General features: G+C 40.1%; 3 protein-coding genes across 13 annotated transcripts in view; 2 read left to right on the top strand and 1 right to left on the bottom strand.

Moving 5' to 3' along the window:
• LOC134659516 (dorsal-ventral patterning tolloid-like protein 1) overlaps positions 1-13,789 on the top strand; it is a 109,347-nt gene extending 95,558 nt beyond the window's left edge. For all 3 annotated transcript variants that reach the window (XM_063515187.1, XM_063515179.1, XM_063515195.1), the window contains 13 exons: positions 3,746-3,920; positions 4,858-4,884; positions 5,789-6,000; positions 6,381-6,588; positions 7,726-7,934; positions 8,604-8,739; positions 8,821-8,919; positions 9,313-9,527; positions 9,982-10,210; positions 10,801-10,999; positions 11,872-12,076; positions 12,587-12,716; positions 13,566-13,789. In XM_063515187.1, the coding sequence (XP_063371257.1) occupies positions 3,746-3,920; positions 4,858-4,884; positions 5,789-6,000; positions 6,381-6,588; positions 7,726-7,934; positions 8,604-8,739; positions 8,821-8,919; positions 9,313-9,527; positions 9,982-10,210; positions 10,801-10,999; positions 11,872-12,076; positions 12,587-12,716; positions 13,566-13,773 (2,252 nt within the window). In that variant the 3' untranslated portion in view covers positions 13,774-13,789. The remainder of the gene's footprint in view (positions 1-3,745; positions 3,921-4,857; positions 4,885-5,788; positions 6,001-6,380; positions 6,589-7,725; positions 7,935-8,603; positions 8,740-8,820; positions 8,920-9,312; positions 9,528-9,981; positions 10,211-10,800; positions 11,000-11,871; positions 12,077-12,586; positions 12,717-13,565) is intronic.
• A 1,510-nt stretch (positions 13,790-15,299) lies between these two features.
• LOC134659806 (uncharacterized) lies at positions 15,300-20,465 on the top strand. Its single transcript, XM_063515514.1, has 2 exons — positions 15,300-16,576; positions 20,176-20,465. Exons 1-2 carry the CDS (start codon positions 16,338-16,340, stop codon positions 20,447-20,449), a joined length of 513 nt encoding a protein of 170 aa, XP_063371584.1. The 5' UTR covers positions 15,300-16,337; the 3' UTR covers positions 20,450-20,465.
• A 1,022-nt stretch (positions 20,466-21,487) lies between these two features.
• Positions 21,488-23,458, bottom strand: part of LOC134659248 (heterogeneous nuclear ribonucleoprotein R-like) — a 41,049-nt gene continuing 39,078 nt past the window's right edge. For 7 of the 9 annotated variants that reach the window (XM_063514903.1, XM_063514942.1, XM_063514911.1 and 4 more), the window contains one exon: positions 21,488-22,497. In XM_063514903.1, coding sequence (XP_063370973.1) covers positions 22,361-22,497 — 137 coding nt within the window. In that variant the 3' untranslated portion in view covers positions 21,488-22,360. The remainder of the gene's footprint in view (positions 22,498-23,458) is intronic. The other 2 variants (XM_063514957.1, XM_063514936.1) reach the window with 2 other exon arrangements.

Genomic DNA, 23,458 nt, shown 5'->3' with positions numbered 1-23,458 from the left:
AAATACCATAAAACGAAGGTTTTAAGCGTGATCCAGGAGAACGTTACCATGGCAAGGAGTGACAAGAACTATTTGTAGACATTTGTAGACATTGGAGGTAGCATCTTATACATAACCTTTCCATTTTAAGTTATCATGCAACTGAGGGTTAATAGTTTACCCAACAACAGTGCACTCGACTATGCCACGTCGCGTTCAACGGTACATTATCAGCCATTGAACAATAGCTTTTACCGCTGTGAGATAAAGTCTTCAGCACTTATCGTCGTGTCTAACATGTAAATTAACCACTTACGCTTGCTTTGTCTAGTAATTAATGGCCTTCTGTCACGAGCACGCGCACTTTGTCTTCTCGCAATCTGTCCTAGCGTAAAATATACGTCCTTCATGAAGCTACAGTTGAACTATTGAAATATTGAATGAGCACAACACGTAGAGTCGCATTTCATGTATTGTTAAGTTAAACACCCTCAAACATTTTGTAGTCGCTCAATGATTCTTAGGTACCTACTTAACAGTGTACCTATTTCTTTTTTAAACACAGCAAGCTACTGTATTTTACGTATTTATACTTAATTTAAATGCGTCTACTTTTACAACTTTAGTTTAGCAGTGAAAGTAGTACAAAATCTACTTACAAACTGAACAGCCGAAGTCAATGTTTATTGGAATGAAACATACATATTTGTAAATAGACTTCGCATCCATTTTCAGTAAAGTTTATACGACTGGAAAAATGATACTTAGTATTGTATATTATTGTTTTTAAAGTTTTTTTTTCATTTATCATAGTAAGTCTGTTTAATTAAGATAGGAAAATATAGGATAGGTAAATAGGACCTATATTTTTTCCCTATACCGTAAGTGTAGATAGTTGTGGTGTGTGGCACGAAATGAAATAATCCACTCGTTAAAGATTTGATATTTATGAACTTTCAATAATCAACACGGAACTCTCTGGAAACTCAGTGTAAGTAGGTATTCTACTTCCAACCATTCGGCACAAAATGAGTCCGCAAACAAAGGAAAAATATGAAGCCCGCTATTAAAGAGGTCTTTCTGCATTATATATACCACATATATACCTTTTCGTAGTTACGGCCTAGGTACTTCCCCGCTAAACCGCAAAATGTTATTGAAAATTACTCTTATTAGATACCTACTTAATATAATCTACTCGTTTAAATATGATTTATACGTAGGTACCATAGTGTAGTGATTACATATATTCTCTCTGATATGTACAGGTACATATCAGACCTACAGATGTACATGATATATTACTTACAGATATTTCACGTCAGTCGTCACTAAAATCAATTCATTTATTCTAATAAATTCTTCGTCTTACTTTAAAGTGTTATCCAGAATTATACAGAGTATAAACTTACGGTAGTTTTCCGTAAATATCTATATACTCTTACTTATATAAAAGATAAATACTTTATTATGAAAATTAATATGGTTCAGAGACTATAATAGTCAGAATAAATTCAAGTAATGACATTGACATTACTATTATTGGCAGTCATTACAATGAAATGAAATGATATGAAAACTTGAATGAATCAAAAAAATTACAATATCATAATTTTTACCGATAGTGTCTAAACGTCAGTTACACTTATACACTGCCTATACTTATACATATACTTAATTCTGAATACCACTTGTACAGGACTTGTGCGTAGGTACCTACTTAACTGCTAAAGTGTAACATCACATGATCCATGTAGCTTAAAACTAGTGCAACTCTTATAATGTTCTCAACCGACATTTAAAATATTCACATAAGGTAGGTAGGTACTTAAATTGTTTTCCCGGTGGCATGATGAAAAGTTTTAATGAAACCTCGACGTTGGAAGACGCGGTACTTGGGGCTGGTTTCTCGCTTATTTTTTTCCCGTGTTAGGCGTTTAAAAACCTCATTAAGGAGTATTATTTAATGGAACTTTTAATAGCTCGCCCGAGGCGGAGGGACGAGAGTCTGAAGTGGGTTCCGTGCCACTTATGATAAATTATAGAAACAGTGGTTCATAATCATAACTTTTTTGACGAAGAACCTTTTTTGGCAACATATTTTACGACGTACGAAATCCCTAAAGTATGTTTCGTAACGCCTAAACTTTTTAAATTTATTCGGTAAATACTATATACCTAAGCGATAAGTTGATATAAACTGTTGTTTAGCCAAGGGTAAAAAGTGACCGCAGGGTTGAAAGAACCGGAGATATATTTTTTTTCCACGAACGCCTATTGTTCGAGAGTAAAATGGGATGCAAGGGTTACACCTCACTCTACTTTCCATTTCGACCATGAGAATAGTAAGATACCTACATATACGAACTCTATAAATCATATCAAATGAAATTAATGAAGTGACTCCTTTTACAGACTTGTATCCGTAGTGTGATTGCACCAAATCTTCAATATGTCACCGTAAAAATAGCAATTTTCTTGTTTTTTTATAAGACGAACTTAACAGTGACTTCACGTTTCGTACATCTATAGACATTTGACCCTCAAAACAAACTGAATCGACTGTTATCAATAATCTAGACCTCTCATGTAGCTTATTAATAAATAATAACATTCTAAATTAAAATTACATTTACAGTTCGTATGGGGCACTAGTGCGATAATTAGCACAGCGTATTGTTCTAGCTAAGAAAAATAGTACTTATTAAAAAAAAAACTGTCAGAACAGTGTAAAACAGAATAGTTCCTCTTTGATCCCTCCTAGCAGGGAAGAAATAGTTATTTGTACAACAAGTGATCAAAGTTTGATATTTCTTCGAGTGCTTATTTTGAGTCCCGTGCAAGCGAAAGATTCTATAATAGATTCGCGAGCGTAGCGAGTGAATCTAATTTAGAATCTTGAGCGTAGTAAGGGACTCAAAAGCGCACGAGATGTAAATAACTTTGATCTCGTGTAGTACACAACATTTTTCACCTCAGCGCAGTGAGAACATACCTATTAGACAACTTGAAAAATGTAATCCTTCTTGATCACTTAATACCTGCACTCATGTTTTCTTAAGATATACAAACAATTAAGTTTAATTACCGCAATGGAACACAAAAACAAAACGTAATAATAAATTCCAGTAAAATAATATAGAAATAACAAACATTAACTGACACTTCAATCGCCAACTTTGACAACAAAAAAAATCTTTGTAAGATACGGTCCGAATTGCGGATACGTACTATTTGTCAACTATGGTAGAAATTCTTAAAAGTAAAATAATTAATTTTGCGTGATGATCTGTGTATTTTTTGAGTTCGTTATTTTAATTGTACAATAAAATACCTAAAATATAGTATTTTATCAGGTTTTATGAAATCTTAAACTTTATTTTTATTTATTAATTATTAAGAATTCATACTCGTACGTGGTTTGGAACGATGCGGTCTGAAGTTTTTCGGGGGTCTATTATAAACCGTGAATATACCGTTGAATGTCGTTTTAACTTTTTTTTGTCTGTTTCTTTGCTAACAGTGTGAAAGGGACAGAGATAATAGAACCCAAGTATTTCGAACTTTTATTAGACCCCGCATGTTGAAATGACATTTGACAGTAAAGGTCACTTGAATGTCATTTTGTCTCACTCAGTGAGCAAAATCGCATTTTGCTCACTGTTTTTAAGAATCAAAGTACCCTTGTTCGAGCTGCTGAGGTGAAAAAGCCCTTTTTCGAATAGATGTGAAAAGTAATTTTCAAAAGTGTACTTTGGTGTTGCAGAGTGCGACCAGACGTTCGTGAGCCGCGACGGCTTGACCAATGGCACGTTCAACGCGCCCGAGCTCATCAACCCCAACAACCACAGCCGCCAGTGCCTGTACACCTTCCTCGCGGCGCCGGGCCAGCGCGCGCTCATCGAGTTCCGCACCTTCGACCTGCGCGGCAAACCCCCCGAGTGCGTAAATATGCCTTTCCTAGTATATTAGGTTGATAATGTCGCCAATCTAGGACATAATAACAGGGTTTATACATAGTAAGCCTTATACTTTCGCAGCTCTGGAGCACTGATCAAAATGATTCCAGTGTCCTGCACATAATCATAATCATAATATCGTTTATTGCACCATGGTAAAGAGTTCTTACAAAAAATACAAAGTATAAAAGTGTCTCATGGACCCCAGAAGGGTGTTGCAAATATTTCCTTAAGCTAAGTAATCTAAGTATCAACAAAACAAACAAAATTACTTGTGTATTATCTATGGAACACAAACAAGCCTTAGAACTAAAGGTATATCAAAATTATTTACATTACCACCATGAAGCTCGCTGTAATTTGCTGTAAAATGATGTCATTACAATCCTATCTTTTCTCACATCGTAAATACGTATATTTTCAATATATAGACGACACTAACTCATTTGGTATGTGGTCTACGACGCTTAATAGGATTAGGCTTTAGGTACAGACATTTTAATTAATACGCTCTCAGAAATGCAAAGCTTTAACGAAATGCAGGTTCAGTTATTCATTTACGTAGTTTTACGCCGAGTATTCTGCAAAATATGCCAGTAATGTTTTAACAAAATATTATAGGTAAACTCTCTCAAAACTTGCGTTCTACGTAAAATTCTTGGCTCGTCAGCAGCCGTAGCATAATATTCTTTTTGTGAGATACTGGGAGCAGTTAAGTTTCAAATTCCATATGTTTCTCAGTGAAGACTATAAATGTAAATGTATGTAGCGACCTCAATCTGTATTATATGGTCGTGATCTTCATCAGCTAGTAATAACAGCCGTTTATAACTTCGCAACATGTCATACTGTATATAACATTTACATAATAACACCTATAATTTATACCATAAATACCTACTATTTTTTATGTTATCAGTGGCGCCGCGGTGGGGGAGCTTCCAGCGTGAGTACCTTGCATGCATATTTACCTATATTTAGATGCACCATGTAACATTCTTGTTTATGTAGGAACTCTAAAGTACTCCGATTTCATTGACTACAATCTTTCCCTGATAACAATGACTCTTGATGACTATTGATGACTTGATGATATATATAAAATAATAGCTTAACACAATATCCATGTCAATACGAAGGAAGCGCACTTCCTTTATCAATATTCTTTTATTCGTAGCGGGTAACATCGGCGCGGCGATATGAATATTTCACCATTCCTGATCGAGGAAAGATTTCAGAGTTATTAATACGCCGTAGGTAACCCTTAGCGTAAATAAAGACGACGCAAACATGTTTTCCGTCTCGGATGGGAACTGGGTCAAACAGTGCGACCTTGGCTGAGATACTAGTTTATTTAACACTATTCCTAAAATATGTGGATCGGATTCGAGGCCTCTGGTAGAGACCGGTCAGTCTTTAAGTCAAGGGTCGATATAGGTAACAGTAATAAGTAGTTAAATTGAAAAAAAAAATCACGTAAACATGTCTAATTTTTATTTATTTTGAATTGTATATCGTTACCCTGCAAACCTGCCTACACCATTGCAGTATAATTTAAGTATAAAATAGCTAGTGAAAATTTTAAACACATTTTTTCAGAATAATTGAGATAAAAGGTAAAAACCCGCGCAATGTCCATTTCTTTCATCGCAAGTATCGCGCGGCGCGCCATATCTTTTGTCCACTTCTAATTTTCTGGCTTTACGCCCCCTATGGACAAAAAACTACCAAAGAAATCTGAAGAAGTAGCTACCTACTAAACTTTTGGAAAAACATATTCTTATTTGTAAGTAGTTGTGTATTTCCCATGAAGAAATCACTATTATAATAAAGCTGTTAATTAAACGTAGATGCATGCGCGAGTACATGGACATATACTCGGAGATGGCGTCCCTGGAGGCGGGCGAGCTGGTGAACTCTGCGTTCGGCGGGCGCTACTGCGGGCCCATCCCGCCGCGCCGCCGCGTGTCGCTGCACCGCGCCGTGGCGCTCTCCTTCTACACCGACAAGCCCTACACGCCGCCCTCGCTCTTCACCGGCTCCTACCAGTTCATCAACGCCTGTGAGTACGACCTTCTGTCTTAACACATACACTGCCAATATCTACTCGGCGGGTTCTCTGGTCGTTGGCGCTTTTCGCTATAAAGCTGAATAAGCACGTTATCGACTACAAGCGTAGCGCGTGGCTCGTGCTGGCAGAGAATAAGTTAGAATGCTGTTGAATTCGAAAGCGGCTAATCGCGGACCTTCTGTGCAAAAAATGTATAATAAGGTCGTTTTAAGCGCTGACGCTTTTCTTTAAAAAAAATTAAGTAATTGCATATAACAGCTTTCCTGTATTTTGGCAAAAATGTGTGATTTGTGTACATCATGTCCCATTTTAATGTATATTGCGTGGGCGGTTTAGCAAACGGACCAATAATGCACTTTTGTATTCTTCAGCGGAGTTCGAGATCGGCACGCCGGTCCCGAACACCATGTGCTCGTTCATCATCGACGCGAGCAAGCGCAAGACGGGGCTGCTGCTGTCCCCCACCTACCCCGGCGTGTACCCCAAGGAGCTCAATTGCAACTACCACTTCGTGGGGCAGCCGGGGCAGCGCATCCGGCTCGAGTTTCGCGACTTCGACCTGTTCTTCGGCGGGCCTCAGTGAGTATTAAATACGTCCTTACGTGGTCCTTACTTATTGACAAGTTATTGTTATGAGAATCCGACTTTTTTCTGATGTACTTTAATCTCATCCGGCCATTTTGCTGAAAATACATTGACTAGGTATGTATTTTCAATAAAATGGCCCGCAAATACAAGGGTTTTAATTTCTAGTTGGTAAAATACAATTGTTATGGTATGTTACAATGTCGAGTGGTGATATCACTAAGAATAACGTGTCCAGAGGGGCGGTTTTTGAATTTCGTTCGCTCGATTTCGGCGAAATGCAATTTTTTGAAATACGTGCGATAGGAATCCATGGGAATCTAGTGAAATCGACCACTCGTTTTCAATTCTATTAGTAGAATTTAAATGCCAAATACTGGAGATATTATTGAATGAATTACACAAAATCGAGCGGTAGAAATTCAAAAATCGGCCTCTACATACGCAAATAGTGACTCTCAAATTATGATAATGGATTGGTAACCCAATTTGTTAACTTGACAATCGATTTTAACTGGAGCGGCATTCAAACTTTTAAAATCTGCAATGATTTGACGTGGCATTATGCTTACAGTGGTTTGAGCAAGAACTCGCACTCGCACCAATAGTAATAGGTACCTACCTATATAATAAGTACGAGTACGAGCGAATTGAATCGTAACTTATGTCAAATCAATATCAGGTTGAACAGACTAATGCTACTCCAATTAAAATGCGTTTGCTCTAAAAACATTGCATTACTTTGTTTTCTACATAATTAACTGTAAACTAATAAATTGGCCACACCAGAATATATTTATAAGAAAGAAAGGAAACAGTTTATTCAGATAAAGCACACATTACAGAATATAAGACGTAGGTATGTACGTACTTAAATAAAACATGAAGATAGGGAGTCACTATGTTTTAGAAGTGTTTAAAAAATTGTTAGGTGGTAATAACGCTATATAAAATAGGTGGGTCTGAGTCACGTTACAATTTATTGTGATTTTTACGTCATCTACAACAATGATTTGGAATGCATTCTTCCATTACACATACTTGTTTCTGCCATTCAACCAAACACCTCTGGTACACGTAACGTACCTTTACTACTGGTCCAGTCTTTACTATATATCAAATTCACCGCAGTTGTCCATTCGACTGGGTGCGCGTGTACGACGGGCCGGACAACACGTCGGCGGTGGTCGGCACGTACTGCGGCCAGCAGCGCAACCTCGTGCTCTACTCCAGCAACGAGCGCCTGCTGGTCACCTTCTACTCGCTGCCGCGCTCCGCCAACACGCAGAACCGCGGCTTCAAGGGAATCTTCGAGTTCTCGGAGAGTTTTGTTAAGTTAGGTCAGTATTATTATTAGGTATTTTACTTCGTCTTTACATTGGAGATCCGCACGGTCACTCCGGTGTGCGAGCGGGACGTAGGGTAGGGCGGGGCGTGTCACGTCCACACACGACATCAGTGTAGTAACCGCGTTAGCTTCTCACTGTAACTCAACGTCTACGATTTTCGCTACATAGCTCAAAAACACAACCACGTGCTACGGCGTAGTACATCTGACTCATCAGTTCATCAGTAGCGTTTGATTGCCCATAAAATCAATTCGAGTATAATTTGCTTCGGTGTCTGCCTATAACGACTTATTCTGTCAACTGTAACAATCTTCGGTACGAACTACATGGTAGTTCGTCTCCAATGTCTCGATGAAAAACTAAAAAAATAAAATATCTTTGAAACGCACGGATGTGCCCCTTGCTGACAGATGTGTCCTATTGGAATGTAAGAACTTTGCTCCACTTTATTTGCTCGTTCGATAATTCGATTACCAACTTAATTTACATATTACACAAGTTATTTAAAGGTTGTCTGAAGTAGTAACGATTTGGCGCATATGTTACTCTTTTATTGACAAATCTTTATGAGAAGCAATTTTCACGGTCGAGGACAGTCATTTTTGACGTTACGTGAGCAGGGCTGTAGGTTATTAATGATGATTATGTATTTGTTCACAGATTTTATAAGTAAACACGACGCCGAGCACATTAGGGGCTCCGAGTGCGACCAGAAGATCCTCAGTAAGAAGGAGTCTTCTGGATTCGTGTACCATCCAAATTATCCATTCCCCTATATACAAAAAGTTGTTTGTAGGTAAGTAAAGCAATGTAAGAAATTGAGACAAATGTCTATTTTTTTATTTAACATATGAATATGGAAATATTTTCTTTGCAGATATTTTATATATGGTATGCAAGATTCACAAAATTTGGAAAGGGTGCGACTGGAGTTTCAAAACTTTTCTATACCAAAATCGGACAAGCCTAAACCAGAGTAAGTTTTAGTTCATACATTAAATATTTACCTAAGATATAACTATCAAAAAACTTTTAAATGTAGGTATATTAAGAAAACTAATCAGAAACACAGAATCATACGTATACTATACTTACTTATATTACATCTTCATTTAAGCTTCTTTCTAATTTAATACAATATTTTTCCAATATCACTTCTTGAGTTCACACTAGGTACCCATAGGTATAGTTAAGTAGGTACTTTAACGCCGAATGCAACGGAAACATGATAGATTTGTATAAAATCTTATACCTACTATTGTGATTCTACAATTCACACAGCCTGCATTGTGCATCATTAGTTTACGGCGTAACAGGAGGTCTTTGGTGATTGGAACGCTCGCTGATGTTTGTATGTTGGTGTGTGCAGTAGCGCGTGTTCGGACGGGTACCTGAAGGTGTACCTGCGCGGGCAGGAGGCCACGGACTCGTACGACAAGCACGACGCGGAGCTGTGCGGCGAGAGCTCGCTGGAGCCGCCGTACCCGCCGCTGCTCACGTCCGACGGCCCGCGCCTAGTGCTCGTCTTCAGCTCGGGCGAGCTGCAGGGCAGGGGATTCAAGGCCAAATACACGTTTGAGACTGGTTTGTAAACGTAGCACATTTCACTTTTGGGTTTTTAGGGTCGTCGAGTTTAACACATTCACTCCCAGCTACGCGCTTGGCGGGTTCTTGTTTCTAGGTGCTTTTCGCTATTAAAAAAAAAGTCTAATGACTACATCCGTAGCGCGTAAGATGCACTGGGAGTGAATGGGTTAAGAGTCACACTCGATGTCGATTAATCGTCCACTTTGCTTTTCAATTATATCTGACCTATTAAAATATATCTCGAACATTTTGCATCACGTCGTAGTACCTATTAGTACTACTATATCTATATATAGTAGATTGTACAACAAGGGCATAAAGCGAACCGTACATATATCTAAGGCAATTTATTGGTCTGAGCGCAGCGAGGACCAATATAGTCGAGGTTAAAAATGGACTGAGTAATAAGTTAGATAAGTGATCGATTATTGAACCAGGCACCGTGTTACAGAGTACCGCGTGCCGGGCACGGCGGCGCCTACCGGCGAGTGCGCATTCACGTATCGCTCGGAGGCGCGCAAGCGCGGCGAATTCAACTCCCCGCGCTACCCCTCCAATTACCCCTCGCGCATGAACTGCACCTACACGCTCGACGCCACGCCCAACGAGCAGGTCACCGTCGTCTTCGACCACTTCAAGATGAGGGCCGACGCCTGGAATGCCACGGCTGGTCTATACGGGTGTGTGCTCATGCTTTTAACATAACACTGATTTAAACTTTCACGATTTTTACACATTATTAAATTGTACACCGGGACTTAATCGCGTATCTAAGTTTTAAGATTTACCTCCGACGTTTCGACGACGGCGTTGTCCCCGTGGTCTCGGAGAAGACACATAACACTTTTATGACTTTTAACATAGATCAGGGATGACAAACCCTTCGTGCTTGACTCTGCGCTACCTTTCCCACCACCTATCAGCTCCTTACTCCAAGTGGTATGTTTCATTAAACACGTCAAAAACATGAAAGACGAATAGGAAGTAATTTTACAGTATCAGTGAAATATCAAAATTCCTCCGAATACCTTTTTTTATGTTACATGATTGCCCGTTACCATAATTAGTTATGTGAAATTCTAAAAATCTAAACTTCCAAAGCTAATTCACTGGCCGTCATTTCAGCAGAAACTGTATCAAACGTTAAATCGGTCTTTCATCTTACCCCACCGACCTCTCAATACCGTGATGCCGCGGCGTAGGTGTAGATAGCATTGAAACCTGACAACAACCAAACGCCTACCTATTAAAGTGTGTGTACGTTAAACAGCGGCGCAACATGCACGGAGGACTGGGTGGAGGCGTGGTGGACGGGGCGCGAGGGGTCGCGCGTGTCGCTGGGCCGCTGGTGCGGCGTGGCCACGCCGGGCCCGCTGCGCTCGCCGCGCGGCGCGCTCGGCCTGCGGCTGGCGCTGCACACCGACGCGGAGAATGTCGCTTCCGGGTTTAAAGCGAGATATGTTTTTGAGGTAAGGGTAACTCCTAAGTTTATGGTCACATCAATTTTGCTTATAGTCTTTCCTCTCGTCCATAGGGGTGTTTCACGCAGGTCGTTGAGGTCTCTTACCTGCCATGACTAATAAATTATTAATTATTGAGCTGAGATTATCGGTACATCTAAATTCGTAAAGCTACTGCTTTTTTCCTTAACAGTTTTTAGCAGAAGAAGATTTTCGATCGAAACAGCCGCATAAGTGAGTGTGTTTAAGTCTGAGCGCCTACCGCGAACCACGTTCGACGTGTTGCCTCTCTGTCGCACTTGTAATTTCGTACGTAAGTGTGACAGGGAGGCAACACGTCGAACGTGGTTCGCGGTAGGCCCTCAGGTTTAAGTAGTGGATACGATGATGATGACAAACAAATTGTTTGCTAATAATTAAATAAAAAACTTACGTTTGTAAACATGACAGAAATTTTACAGGTTTATTGTAGCCGCCGTGCAGGTCAGGAGCTCGACGACCCAAATAAAAAGCTTTAATTCTTAGTGAACTGATATAATTTTCCAAAGTACTGGTTTACAAGGGTTCTTGCCAAAACGGTTAAATGTAGAAGTGGTGGTTATTGTATGGAGGCTGATGAGAGAGTGCAGATTTGCAATATTTGATCAGTACAAAAGGTGGTTTAAATTTAGGTGCCTCTAATTGGCCGCGATACAAAGTATGTGGAGCGCTCCTATTGGAGCTTAAGAAAAAGCTTCCGAATACTAGCCGAGCCCGACGGCCGCGTTTAGCTACTGCATTAGGAATAGATATTGAGATTTTATACAAATATATATAAAGGTTGCGTTCGCAACACTTATGTTTTAATATATTTTAAGGAACGAACACGGATTCTGTTTCAGCCGGCGAAATCAATATTCGGCGATTGCGGCGGCAACGTGTCCGGCGCGGAGTGGGGCGCGATCACGTCGCCGCGGTTCCCGCTGCCGTACGAGCCGCCCGCGCGCGGCACCGCGTCCCGCGTCTGTAACTGGTTCGTCACCGCGCGCCCCGGCAAGCGGTTGCTGCTCAATTTTGACCACTTCGCTGTGGAGGGACATCTTACCGGTAAGTTCTGACACTCCGCTCACCCTAGGCACTATAGTTTCAAAAATCTTTTATTCTGCATTGCGTTTGTACTGATGCTGAGTAAGGTTTCTAGTGCTCCCAAGAAAGCACTGAGTTGGCTATATGGGGCCTTTATTTATACCCTAACTTTTGAGAATATACAGGGTGGTCCAAACCTTGACGTCCAAAAAATTTTTTTAGATTCCTCACGTCGTGGGCTATCAGAATATACCCCATGTATGTTAGCCGATTTTTCGTAGTTTTCGAGTTACGATTTTTTAAACTTTTAACTTTTGTTATGAAATTCCGGGGTTCCCATACAGGGTGGCTAAAAAATAACTGCATTCCCGTTGCCAGGGAGGTTTTGGGATTATACTGAGCAAATTTTACTATGGGACCAACCCCGAAATCGCGAAAAAAAAAAGTGGCTTTCATACATTTTGGCTGTGGTCCATTTTCTATGGAAGGGTAATAGGTAATTGTAGTGATGTATGCTTTGGTTGATCACAGAGCGCGGCTGCCCGGCGGCAGTGCTGCGGCTTTGGTACGAGTCGCCGGGGCCGCCGCTCGAGCTGTGCGGGGAGAAGGCGCCCGGCGACCGCTGGCAGTACCTGTCCTCGTCCAACTCCATCCGCCTCTCGTGAGTATCGAGCTTTGATACAAATTATAACACTTTTGATGTAGACAGGTACACCAAATTGATTACATAAACTTTAAAAAATATTAAAAATATATACCTTTACAAAACACATACGTAGGTATACTTATTATTGTATCGCCTTCCATTTCGTGTTCCACTTTGATGGAGAGTGTCGAAACTAATAAGCTCACTTAACGGTGTCGGTTCTAACAGTATCAGTTCAGAAGTAATCCAAACATTTTTAATATTTTTAAACTTTGCAAAACTATTGAAAGAGTAATACGCTCGTTAAATAGGGATGATGACACATGTTGAATTTTATAACAAAATCTAGTAAAATAGATAGCAAACGAGCAATTTATAATAATAATAATAATGTAATATAATAATAACAATAATGTGGATATTAAAATAAAATATTGAAAAATTACAAAAATACAGGACCTGAAAGTTTCAAAATTTAAGTTTTTTTTTAACTTCCAAAAACGATAAAAGTAAGGGTACCATTCGATTCCTTACATTTCATCCAAAAAAATATTGTATGGCAACTATATACATAAACGCAATATTTCACCGACAAAAACGCAATTTTCTTGTTTTGTCCATACTACAAGATGGGCTCCCAGAGACCTTGACGTCACGTTTCCTTGCCGTTTTGTATAGGGCGTTTCGCGAGTGAAGTGCGACTGTCGGCCTTTGATTACAATTTCTGACTTTTGTGTTACTTTAATGCAATGGGTCCCACATTTGATCCTAAAAATAAATCCCATCGATTGATACCATAAATGAAAATTAGTCATGTAGCCTATTCAGCCCCGGTCGTTGTGGTGAATCGTGCGTCTCTTGCAGGTTCATAGTGGCGGACAAGTCCGTGGGCGCGGCGGGCTGGCGCGCCGTGTGGACGGAGGTGACGGTGCCGGAGGCGGGCTCGTGCCCCGCGCAGGCGCCGGGCGCGGGCGCGGGCTCGTGCGCCGGCGCCTGCCTGCCGCCCGCCGCCGCCTGCTCCGGCCTGCAGCACTGCGCCACCGCGCCCGCCCACCGCGCTCCGCACTGTTAGTATCCCACGCTTACACACACACACGCACACACACTACAGCGCACACGACCCGCGAGCGTCCGACGAGCGCCCAGAGGTCTCACCGATTCTGCATTTTAACTACAAATACGAGTAGAAAGGTAGTATACCGAAAGCATAGTGGGTGGAAAAAATCTCATATTTAGTATTCGGGAATATTTTTAGACGAGCGATATGAAAAAAAAAATTGAAAAATTCTGAATGCAGTTTTGTTTCCATTAAAATAAAAGAATGTTTCCTTTAAGTAAAATGAGCTAACTTTTAAGGCACTTTTCCCAAAAAAAAATCCATACTATGTATAATTCTTTACTGTTATACAGCATGCGGAAACAGTTTTGTTTGTCGTTTGATTTAAACTCACTGTTATTAAAATAATACTTATAACAGTTATACTGGACGTTTTTCAAGCTACCTGTCGGATAGTTTGAAACTCGGATCACAAGTCTGAAACTACATTGCGGAATGGAGAGTGCCTTTGGGTGCGAGTCGGAAGCGGGTATAGGTACTTGGGTATTGCGTTAAGGTGAAATTCGACCAATCTATAAGCGAATATGTAATTCATAACGCCTCGAATTTAATGTTGTTTTGAATTTTGTTGATTTCACTTAATCTTGAGTATTTTGCAGCGATTTCTTTTTACACTATTTGTAGTAATATAAAAATGCAAATGTTTCAATTTTTGCAAAACCAAAATCCTTTATTCCTCAATAGTCACATATACGTTTCATTAAAACGTCACTAGTAGGTACGTACTTTAAAGTGGAAAAAGGAATTCGGTTTCATTAGTAGGTACCTAGGGACTAATCACAGCCACTACTAGTCACTGCTAGTTATACCGGGATCAATGCATCGTAAGTCGTAACTTCTACGAGTATAAGAAGCATTCCAGCTCGCTGCTTCTGCACAAGTCGAATAGTTTTCTTTCAGGTGGAGACTTCTACATTTGTGCCAAACCATATATGTACCAATTAAACTTTAATATGATGTTAAGGATTATGTACTTAAGCATTTAGATTATTTAGACGTTTTATTGGTACACCTAAATGGTACATATAACCAGCTTCGTCAAAGTTAAGATGTACCTGACATGTTATTGGGGCAAAATAGTTTTCGATGGGATTTACAATCAAACATCGGAAAATCAGGACATTCATGTTTTCTGAACATTAATACCTATACAAGTTTGAAACCATATCCAAGAAACATGGACACAAATGATATAATAATATAATATACCTACCTACCTACTTAACTATGTTACAAACCAAATTAAGTACATACCTTTTATATTAAAACTACGAGGGGCGGCACAAAAGTTCGCGGCCTTAGAAAAAAAAATGAAAGATAAGTATTAAAGTAGAATGTTAATTATTAATCGTTAGTAATGGCGGCAATATTTAAACGGTCAAAGAGGTGGGGATAAAAGTAGCATAGTTTTTTTTTAATTCTTTTTCTAGCTTATGCGGCGCGAATATTTTAGCCTCCCCCCGTATATGTTTCTAGATAAGTCGGTAGATAGTATTTACTTATGTAAGACAGTGTTATTTAGAGTATTGTTTATATTTAATTATACACTAGGTACGTATAAACATTTAATAATTTAACAGATTTTATAAAATGTAAATAGTAAAGTTTAATTGTTAACTAAGAATTGGCACCGCACTTTGCATTCCCACTTATGTATGGATTGTATCTACACTGTTGCATTTGTCGTCGCATTCTAGGGAAATTATAAAATTATGTATCTATTTACCTATATTATAACGATTAATGTAGCTTGTTGAATCGTACGTGGAGTGAGCAGGGCCGCTCTCCGCTGCTGCTTACTCTTGCTTTCTTTTCTATCATTATAAGATGTTGTATCTCAACACTGTAGTAGTATTGATAATTAATTATTTCTAAAGAATCATGAATAATGTTATGTTCACTGTATCTACTTATCTTCTCAGTATCGGTGGTTCAATGCAATCTTTGTCTCCGGGTGTTGTGACCGCTGTTGCGTAGCGTTAGAGTAGGATAGGTGTAGTTGGCCATAGGCGACGTTTCAGAAATGCCGATAGAATATATATTGTTGATGGACTAGCAGAATATATTGACTATGTTGCAAAGATTACGGATTTTTTATTTACGAACTACGCTCCCTTTCATAGGATATTTTAATCGCATCTAAATGTGTTAACATGAACACGTTATATATTTCATTTATAATAATTCCAACCTAAATTTTCTTTATGTTACCTATTTCTAGAATACTGTGATGACTCAGGAGAGTTCCAATCTCGCGCGTGACGCTCGCTGTCCTAAGTCTAAATTTCTATGTCATTGTACTTTTGAGTCGATCATTAGAGCCAAAATGTTTTAGTACAATTATTCGGAGTAGTTACCGTTTTTTTATTGAAATGGGACAAAGCTTGCATTGAGTCATCGCACTATGGGGCCCGGGGCCCGCGCCGCTACTCGTTGGCAGAGTCGCTCCGTCCGAGCGCCTTCTGACGCGGGTGGGCTGTCACGAGTCGCTCCCATCCGCTGCCGCTCCACTCGAACGCATGCCCGACCGAAAAAGCGCTCCTTTAAAGCTATTTCCGCGAAAGCCTAGATCAAGACCGGGCACCGGACACCGGGCATGCGTCCGAGCGGGCTCCTCACGGCGCGGCCCCGGGCTGAGCGCTGACGCGGCGTGTGCGCAGGCGGTGCGGCGGCGGCCGGGCTCGCCGCGCCGCGCGGCGCGCTTGTGGCCGCGCTCTCGCTTGTGCTCGCCGCCCCGCACTGACCGGGCGCTGCACACGTGAGTCTCTACACACCACTCGTCCTTCCCGCCCGCCCCAAGCACGCCCCGGCCGATCCTCGCTCCGCTTTTCATATTTGAGAGCTTATGTGCCCTTCGATTTTTTGCGTACGTTCATTTTTAAAATGGACTAAAATCTGAAGCACGCGCTTGTTTCAATACTTTATAGAGAAAAGCAACTACGAACAGAAAACCCGCCGAGTGTTAAGTTTGTCCAGTGCCGCGTTGCCTTAAAACACTAACTGATATCCATATAAAAATTAACGTACCTAATCTGCCGTATATATTCATTGCTGTTACACATTCATTATCGATATTTTGTCTGTCATTCATGCATTTTATCTGTTCCTAGGTTCCTAACATTGTAAGGCAAAAATAATTGTCAGTATACCATAGTATTTTTAATCTATGTGTAACTTATTATATCCTAATATATAATTATTATATTGCATGTGAAATAGGTATACTTACATGTATTTAGCTTGGTACTGTAACTCCATTTGTGATGTCTAAATCAGTAATATTTTCTGTTAATTTGTATAAGTCTTATAATTTGCGATTTATAAAAGATTCATTGACTGATTTTCGGGAGTTAAGTCTAAGACAGAGTCGTGCTTCGAATCTGACAGCTAATGTAGATGGCACTGTACCGATTCTTACAATATGCGGTAACTCTGAAAGTCTGATTGTTAATTGTTAACGTTTGACAATTCAGTTACCGCGAAACATATGTATGACTCCGTACATCACTATCTTTTTAGCCGTCAAACTCGATACATTTTTCTTAAATTGTACATCTTATAGGAAAATCAATGATTCTTGGTTTTATGTATACTTAAACTATAATATTATAATAATTGTTAGCTACCAGTATCCTTTAGGTATATAGGAACTTTTTGTATGGGGTTACCGCAATATCAGCACAGGCGCAGTAAAAGAGTCGAGTCCTCATAATAGGTACATTTGCTTTACCTACGCCTATTTACCGATATTCATAATTAGGAAGAGTGATTTAATATAGTTATTTACGATACAAGTGCGGAAAGTAGGAAAGTCGCAACGAGTGGTGATAAATTAAAACACGACCGAAGGGAGTGTTTTAAATCGACACGAGTTGCGAATTACTTATTCGCACGTGTATCGTACAACGTTTTACAGTACATATGCTTTGCCAGCCCTTTGAATTTTTGACATAGCTACGGAAAGTGCTAATTTCCGCACTAGTACGGGAAAGTAGCACTATATGTACTGTAAAAGAGCTTTTCAATCGAGTGCAATGTTTGAGCCACTCAGTAACTTGGTGGCCTAAGTAAGATACGAGATTTGGAAAGCTTATTGTGTACAATAGTTTTTCTACGTGTCAACCGAAATAATAAAACAAACTAGGTACCTATCTATGTTCTGCCGAAACGAAGTGCATGTGTATCGGTTCAACGTTCGTTGATGTCTTTTGTTCTATAGTTTGGTTTGGTTTTGTCCCTGTATGTGCGTCGATACGTGACTGGTCGTAATTTTATTCATATTAAAATAGTTCACTACATATTCACTAAAGTTGTTTAGGTATATAGTGATGTAGGTACTGGTAGTTAGCAACTAACGTGGTATGTCGCTTTGTCGCGCTCCCTGCTGTCATTTACCTGCGGTACCATCGCTTCTCCAATTTCACAATATGCTTTCACTCTAAAACTTATAGATAAAATATGTATGTTGCATGTTGTAATAAGCTATTTAAAATCACGCTAAAAACAATCTAAATCAAAAATATATAAACCTGCAGCCTCTAATTTGAAGCCTTACAAGATTTCAGTATTTCCAGTTGGGTTATTACACTTAATTATTACCTATTTAAGTTTGTTAAAAAAAATCTATCCTGAAATGCTAATGGCTTCCCATGTTACTAAAAATATTGCAATCTTTGGTGGTATCGGTCGTGTAAGCTTCTTTTGTTGTTTCGTTTGTGTATCCGAAACTTCCATTATTATACATTTCAACAAAGAAAAAATAGTAGACATTATTCGTATTTTATTCTAGCTATATTTCGTTTTTTTTTTTAGCATTAGAAATAAGGTAAACAATCTTGATTTGTCTTTTAATTGAAAAACACATTTTAAAAATAAGTTACGGTAAATATGTAACAATTATGAATCTAATACGATCTTTTATAGTCTTCTGCTTTCATAAGTAATAGTTATTGATTTTTAAAAAGTGTTTTTCAATTAAAAGACATGTCAAAATCACTTACCTTCTTTAAAGTTCTTTCTAATGCTAAAAAAAACGAACTATACAACAAAAAAAGTACACGACGTGATCTAATTTAAATTGGCGATTCCCCTTTTGTACCGTACTATTTATTTTTTATGTCGACTCAATACTAACGTCATTGATCAATATTGAACGCGATGAAGATGATTACAAACGCATCCAACTAGATATACCTACCCACGGATATTATTAACGGTCACGACCGACTCTGTGAAACCAATGAAACTGTTCTCATGGATCATGTTATCTTAAGTGGCATTTACTTTAAGTCAACTGTTCGAACCTTTCATCCTTTATGTAACCGTTCAGACTGTCTAGACTCTAGACTGAGCATAGTAACGCTACCCCCTCTGCCACTTATACGGTAGTTTTACTCCATCTTCGAGCCAATCCCGTGCCGTGATTGGTCTGTCTTTGAACGGACCAATCACGGCACGGGATTCGCTCACCTCGTACCCCCGCACCCCCGCGTATTTTTGGCAGCATCGGTTTCATGAAATAATTGCTCTAAACTCCGTCTATATGGTCTGCTCTCATCGGAAGATCGGCAGTGGCAGTGGCGTTCGCCAGAACTATTGAACAAATTGCCGGCCCGATTCGAACTTTAAGATACGTCAAATATTACGTCTAGAACGAATACCAATACGGGGGGGGTTACGTTACGTCGTTTATGAATTTAGTGGTTGTGGTTCAATTGGTTCACGTCACTCACGTCAGCATTGGGGAATGTATCGTATCTAGACGTAATATTTGACGTACTTATCTTAAAGTTCGAATCGGGCCGTAATTAAGTATCTTCAATACATAGGTACACTATACACTGTCTCAGTACATAATTGTCGCATTATTAGGTATATTTCGAGTAGCGTAGGCCAATTCGAACGTAAACTTTACCATGTAAATGATATTTGAATGATGTCATTTAGTTTTCAGTCGCGTGTGCATTTCGCTCGTACCTACTACTTGTCTGAATAGAAGTGGTGCAAGCTAGACGCACGGGCGCATGAAACAAATTACGTCATTTAGATGTCAAGATTTAAATTTAAATTGGTCTCAAGGTCGTAATGGACTCATGGGGAGCGAAGGCATCCTACGTTGGCAACTCTACCATTTTTTAGGTATTAGCCTCCTTTGTTAAAATGCATACATATACGTAATGCGAGCTGGTAGAGTGTATTTCGCTCCTTCCGTCTGTATTCCCTTACGCCGTATCTTGTAGGTAGTTTACAATAACAAGGGACGTAAAGTCAATGCCACTTATGAGACCATTTGATTTGGTGCAGTAGTACCAGTCATCGTAGAGTGTGTGGCAATATAGTTTGGACGGCTATCGCTAGGCGGCGGCGGCGACGCGCCGGCGGAGCGCTTCGCGTGGTGGTGGGCTCTGTTAGCGGGCGGGGCGCTGGCCGCGGCCGGCGCGGCGGCGTGGTGCCGGCGGCGCCGTCCGCGCCGCCCGCCGCCGCCGCCGCGCCCGCCGCCGCGGCCCAGGGCGCCGCAAGCCTGCGCCGCGCGCCTAGCTGCGCCTCGCGACACGGTATGACGAAGCGCCGGCGCGAGACGCCGAACACTTACGCACCGATAGATGAATACACGATTTTAAAATATTCCTAGTTTTATTTGGAGATCACCTCTTAAATACATACAGACTACACAGGCTCTACAACAAATTTCACAGACCTGCTTTAACCTTTTGAACGCCAAACGGCGCATCCATTTGCCGTGCCACTGATAACGCCACGGGGGTAAAATTTAGTTTTGTGAATAAATAATGTCAAACTTTTTTGGGGTGTTTCTCAGTTGCTTTTCATCAAAAAACGACCGACGGCAAATGCCGTCTTTGGCGTCGTTGTCACGATTCTGCGTTGACGTCAATTGCCGTCTGTGGCGTTCAAAAGGTTAACCTTTTCGACGCCATGTCAAATACAAAAGCTGTCACGCTGACGCCACGTCACCGAAGTGTCAAAACTGAAATTGAACTTTATGCATATGCACGTAGGTCTATGTTGCTCTGTGGTCTGTGACCGATTAATCGGTCTTTGGCGTTGAACCTACGGTGCGAATATATCGGTCATTGGTGACCAAAAGGTTAAACAAGCAATTCTTGTTTATTTATTTATACAATGCCCGGGCACTATGAAAAATGCTCGATTAATCACTTGGTCCATAACGTATATATATTTCGGGGACCTCGGAAACGGCTCTAATGATTTCAATTAAATTTATACTATATGGGGGTATTCGGGGGCGAAAAATCGATCTAGCTAGGTCTTATCTCTGGGAATACGAGCATTATTGAGTTTTTATATATTTCCGAGCAAAGCTCGGTCTTAGATATTTTTACCAGTGACACCAGTGTGACACTATATTACGTTACGTTTTGATCAGTATAAAAAAAGCTTTCAAATGATGGCACTTATAAATTATAACATTAAGTTATAAATTATAACATTGCTTTGTATTAGTACATTTTATCAGTCAACACCTTTGTGACAGAACTTATGACCTGACACCTGACTAACGTTAGTATGAAGAAGCGGTCCAGTCCACTGTAGTCTTAATAAAATAGATACACAAGTATAACAATCTGTAAAATACTGGCGTAAAGGGTAGTAGCTAAAGGAAAACAAAGTAGTTTTAATAAGGCAAACACAGTTTTGCAAATTTATTCCACATATTAAACTGATACAAGATTGATATAAGTCAGAGTTCTAACAGTACGGATATGCTATGTGGTAGAAATATAAATTAGTACAGCAATAAAGATTACAGAATCCTGAACTTTTACAATACTACTTCCTCACACTAATATATTTAAGGGACATATGTAAAATAAAGCAAAAAACTAAAGCAGGAACACAGTTGGGAAATGTTATCGATTGTAGGGTTTTACTATTTTAGCCGTAGTTGCTAGTGTCGTCGTGTAGTCTCTTTCCAGTTCATTCCAATAGTTCATTCGCAAGTTACCTAAGTTGTAAGTATGTCAAAAAACAACAGTCAAACTCCTTATAATATAATAATTACTGCTAAAATACACATCACATCGCAAAATGCGTTCGCAGAAATAAAATATATTGAATAACATGTATTAAAAAAAACAGACAGTCGACGGGTCGAAACCCAGGCGCGGCCGCAAACAGGCAACCGCGGCCGCGCCGCTTACAATATAGTATATATTAAACATATACGGCTAATACGATACTTGAAAACGTAAGCATAACGGGAAACTTATATTCGAAACATTTCATAACGTCCTACTTTAAGATTTTTTACGGAATCGTCGCGATACAAAATTGAAAACGTGAAATCAAATAAAAAAAAACACATATATAAAGAAAAAAGTAGATCGATCCCGCCGTCACGGAGGGGTAGGATCGGCGTAAACGTAACGTAAACGTAACCATGAACCGTGCTAGCGGTGGCGAACGAGGGCTCCCCTGCACAGCTTGTAGTGTCTCCAGGACAGGGGCTCGCGCGCCGTGCGGCGGCGGGAGGCGACGTGACGCGGCGGCGACGGTCGGTCGTCTAGCTCAGCTCGGCGGGCGGCAGCGGCTGCTGCGCCAGCGGCGCGCCCCAGCCGCACGCCGCCGCCGCCGCTGCGCCCAGCCGGCGTTTCGTCTCCCCCCCTTGGTTCTGGTGACCCCCGTCCAATTTACGTTTACCTGCCAACATAATCTAATTACAATGTGGATCATAACAGGTATCTGAAATTACTGAACGTGGCACTGAAATAGGTACCTGTTACAGGTTCATAAACCAGTATAAAGGTCAATGCTTATATTAAAACGCATTTATGCATAATGTTAACCTTTTGGACGCCAATTACCGATATATACGCACCGCCAAAGACGTATTAATCGGTCATAGACCACAGAGCAACATAGACCTAGGTGCATATGCATAACGTTCAATATCAGTTTTGACACTTCAGTGACGTGGCGTCTGAGAGACAGCTTTTGTGTTTGACACGGCGTCGAAAAGGTTAATATACCTAGGTATTCTAATTTCTTATTTGCATAATATGAATCGACATGTATTAAATAAGCAATTTTAATAATATTTAATTAAAATATACGAGTTAATAACGGTGTATTCCTATTAGTCCCCGGCCCAAGAGACCGTCGCCATACATGCCGCGGGGGTAAAAAGGAAAGATTTATATGAAAACACCTATTCCCATCTCTGCCCAGCGGGGACAAATGAGAATACACCTTAACTATGCATAAAAATTCATTAAATCATAATTTCAGAAGTGTCATAACATCACCGATCAACAAGAAGCTATTTTACGAAATTCAACTCCTAAAAAGAGTAAAAAGGGGTACATTGTTGCAGAGGAAACAAGTCAAAGTCGGTTTTTTAATTTAATTTACAACTAATGGAATAAATCAGCGTCTTCGTGACACTTTACGGCTTGGCCACGACATTGAGCGATTTGCGACGGCGGCAGCGACAACCATAGGTGGGAAGGAAAGGTCCGATCGCTGCGTCTCGCTCCAACCTATGGTAATCGCTGCCGCCGTCGCAAGTCGCTCAATGTCGTGGCCGAGCCGTTAAAGTCAGTAGAATGATCTAGATTTGTAATTATGCACATTCATTATTATGCCGATTTAATGCTATGTC

The sequence above is a fragment of the Cydia amplana genome, chromosome 2 (assembly GCF_948474715.1).
Source record: "Cydia amplana chromosome 2, ilCydAmpl1.1, whole genome shotgun sequence".
In the NCBI taxonomy this organism is placed as follows: Eukaryota; Metazoa; Arthropoda; class Insecta; order Lepidoptera; family Tortricidae; genus Cydia; species Cydia amplana.
The sequence above is the reverse complement of the archived record's forward strand: the minus strand, read 5'-3'. Positions and strand labels throughout refer to the sequence as shown.

Excerpts from the sequence above, each read along its gene's own strand:
- LOC134659806 (XM_063515514.1), top strand. The coding sequence starts at position 16,338 with ATGCCCGACCGAAAAAGCGCTCCTTTAAAGCTATTTCCGCGAAAGCCT. Across the intron at positions 16,577-20,175 it reads ACTGACCGGGCGCTGCACAC|GCGGCGGCGGCGACGCGCCG; the intron begins GTGAGTCTCTAC and ends GGCTATCGCTAG.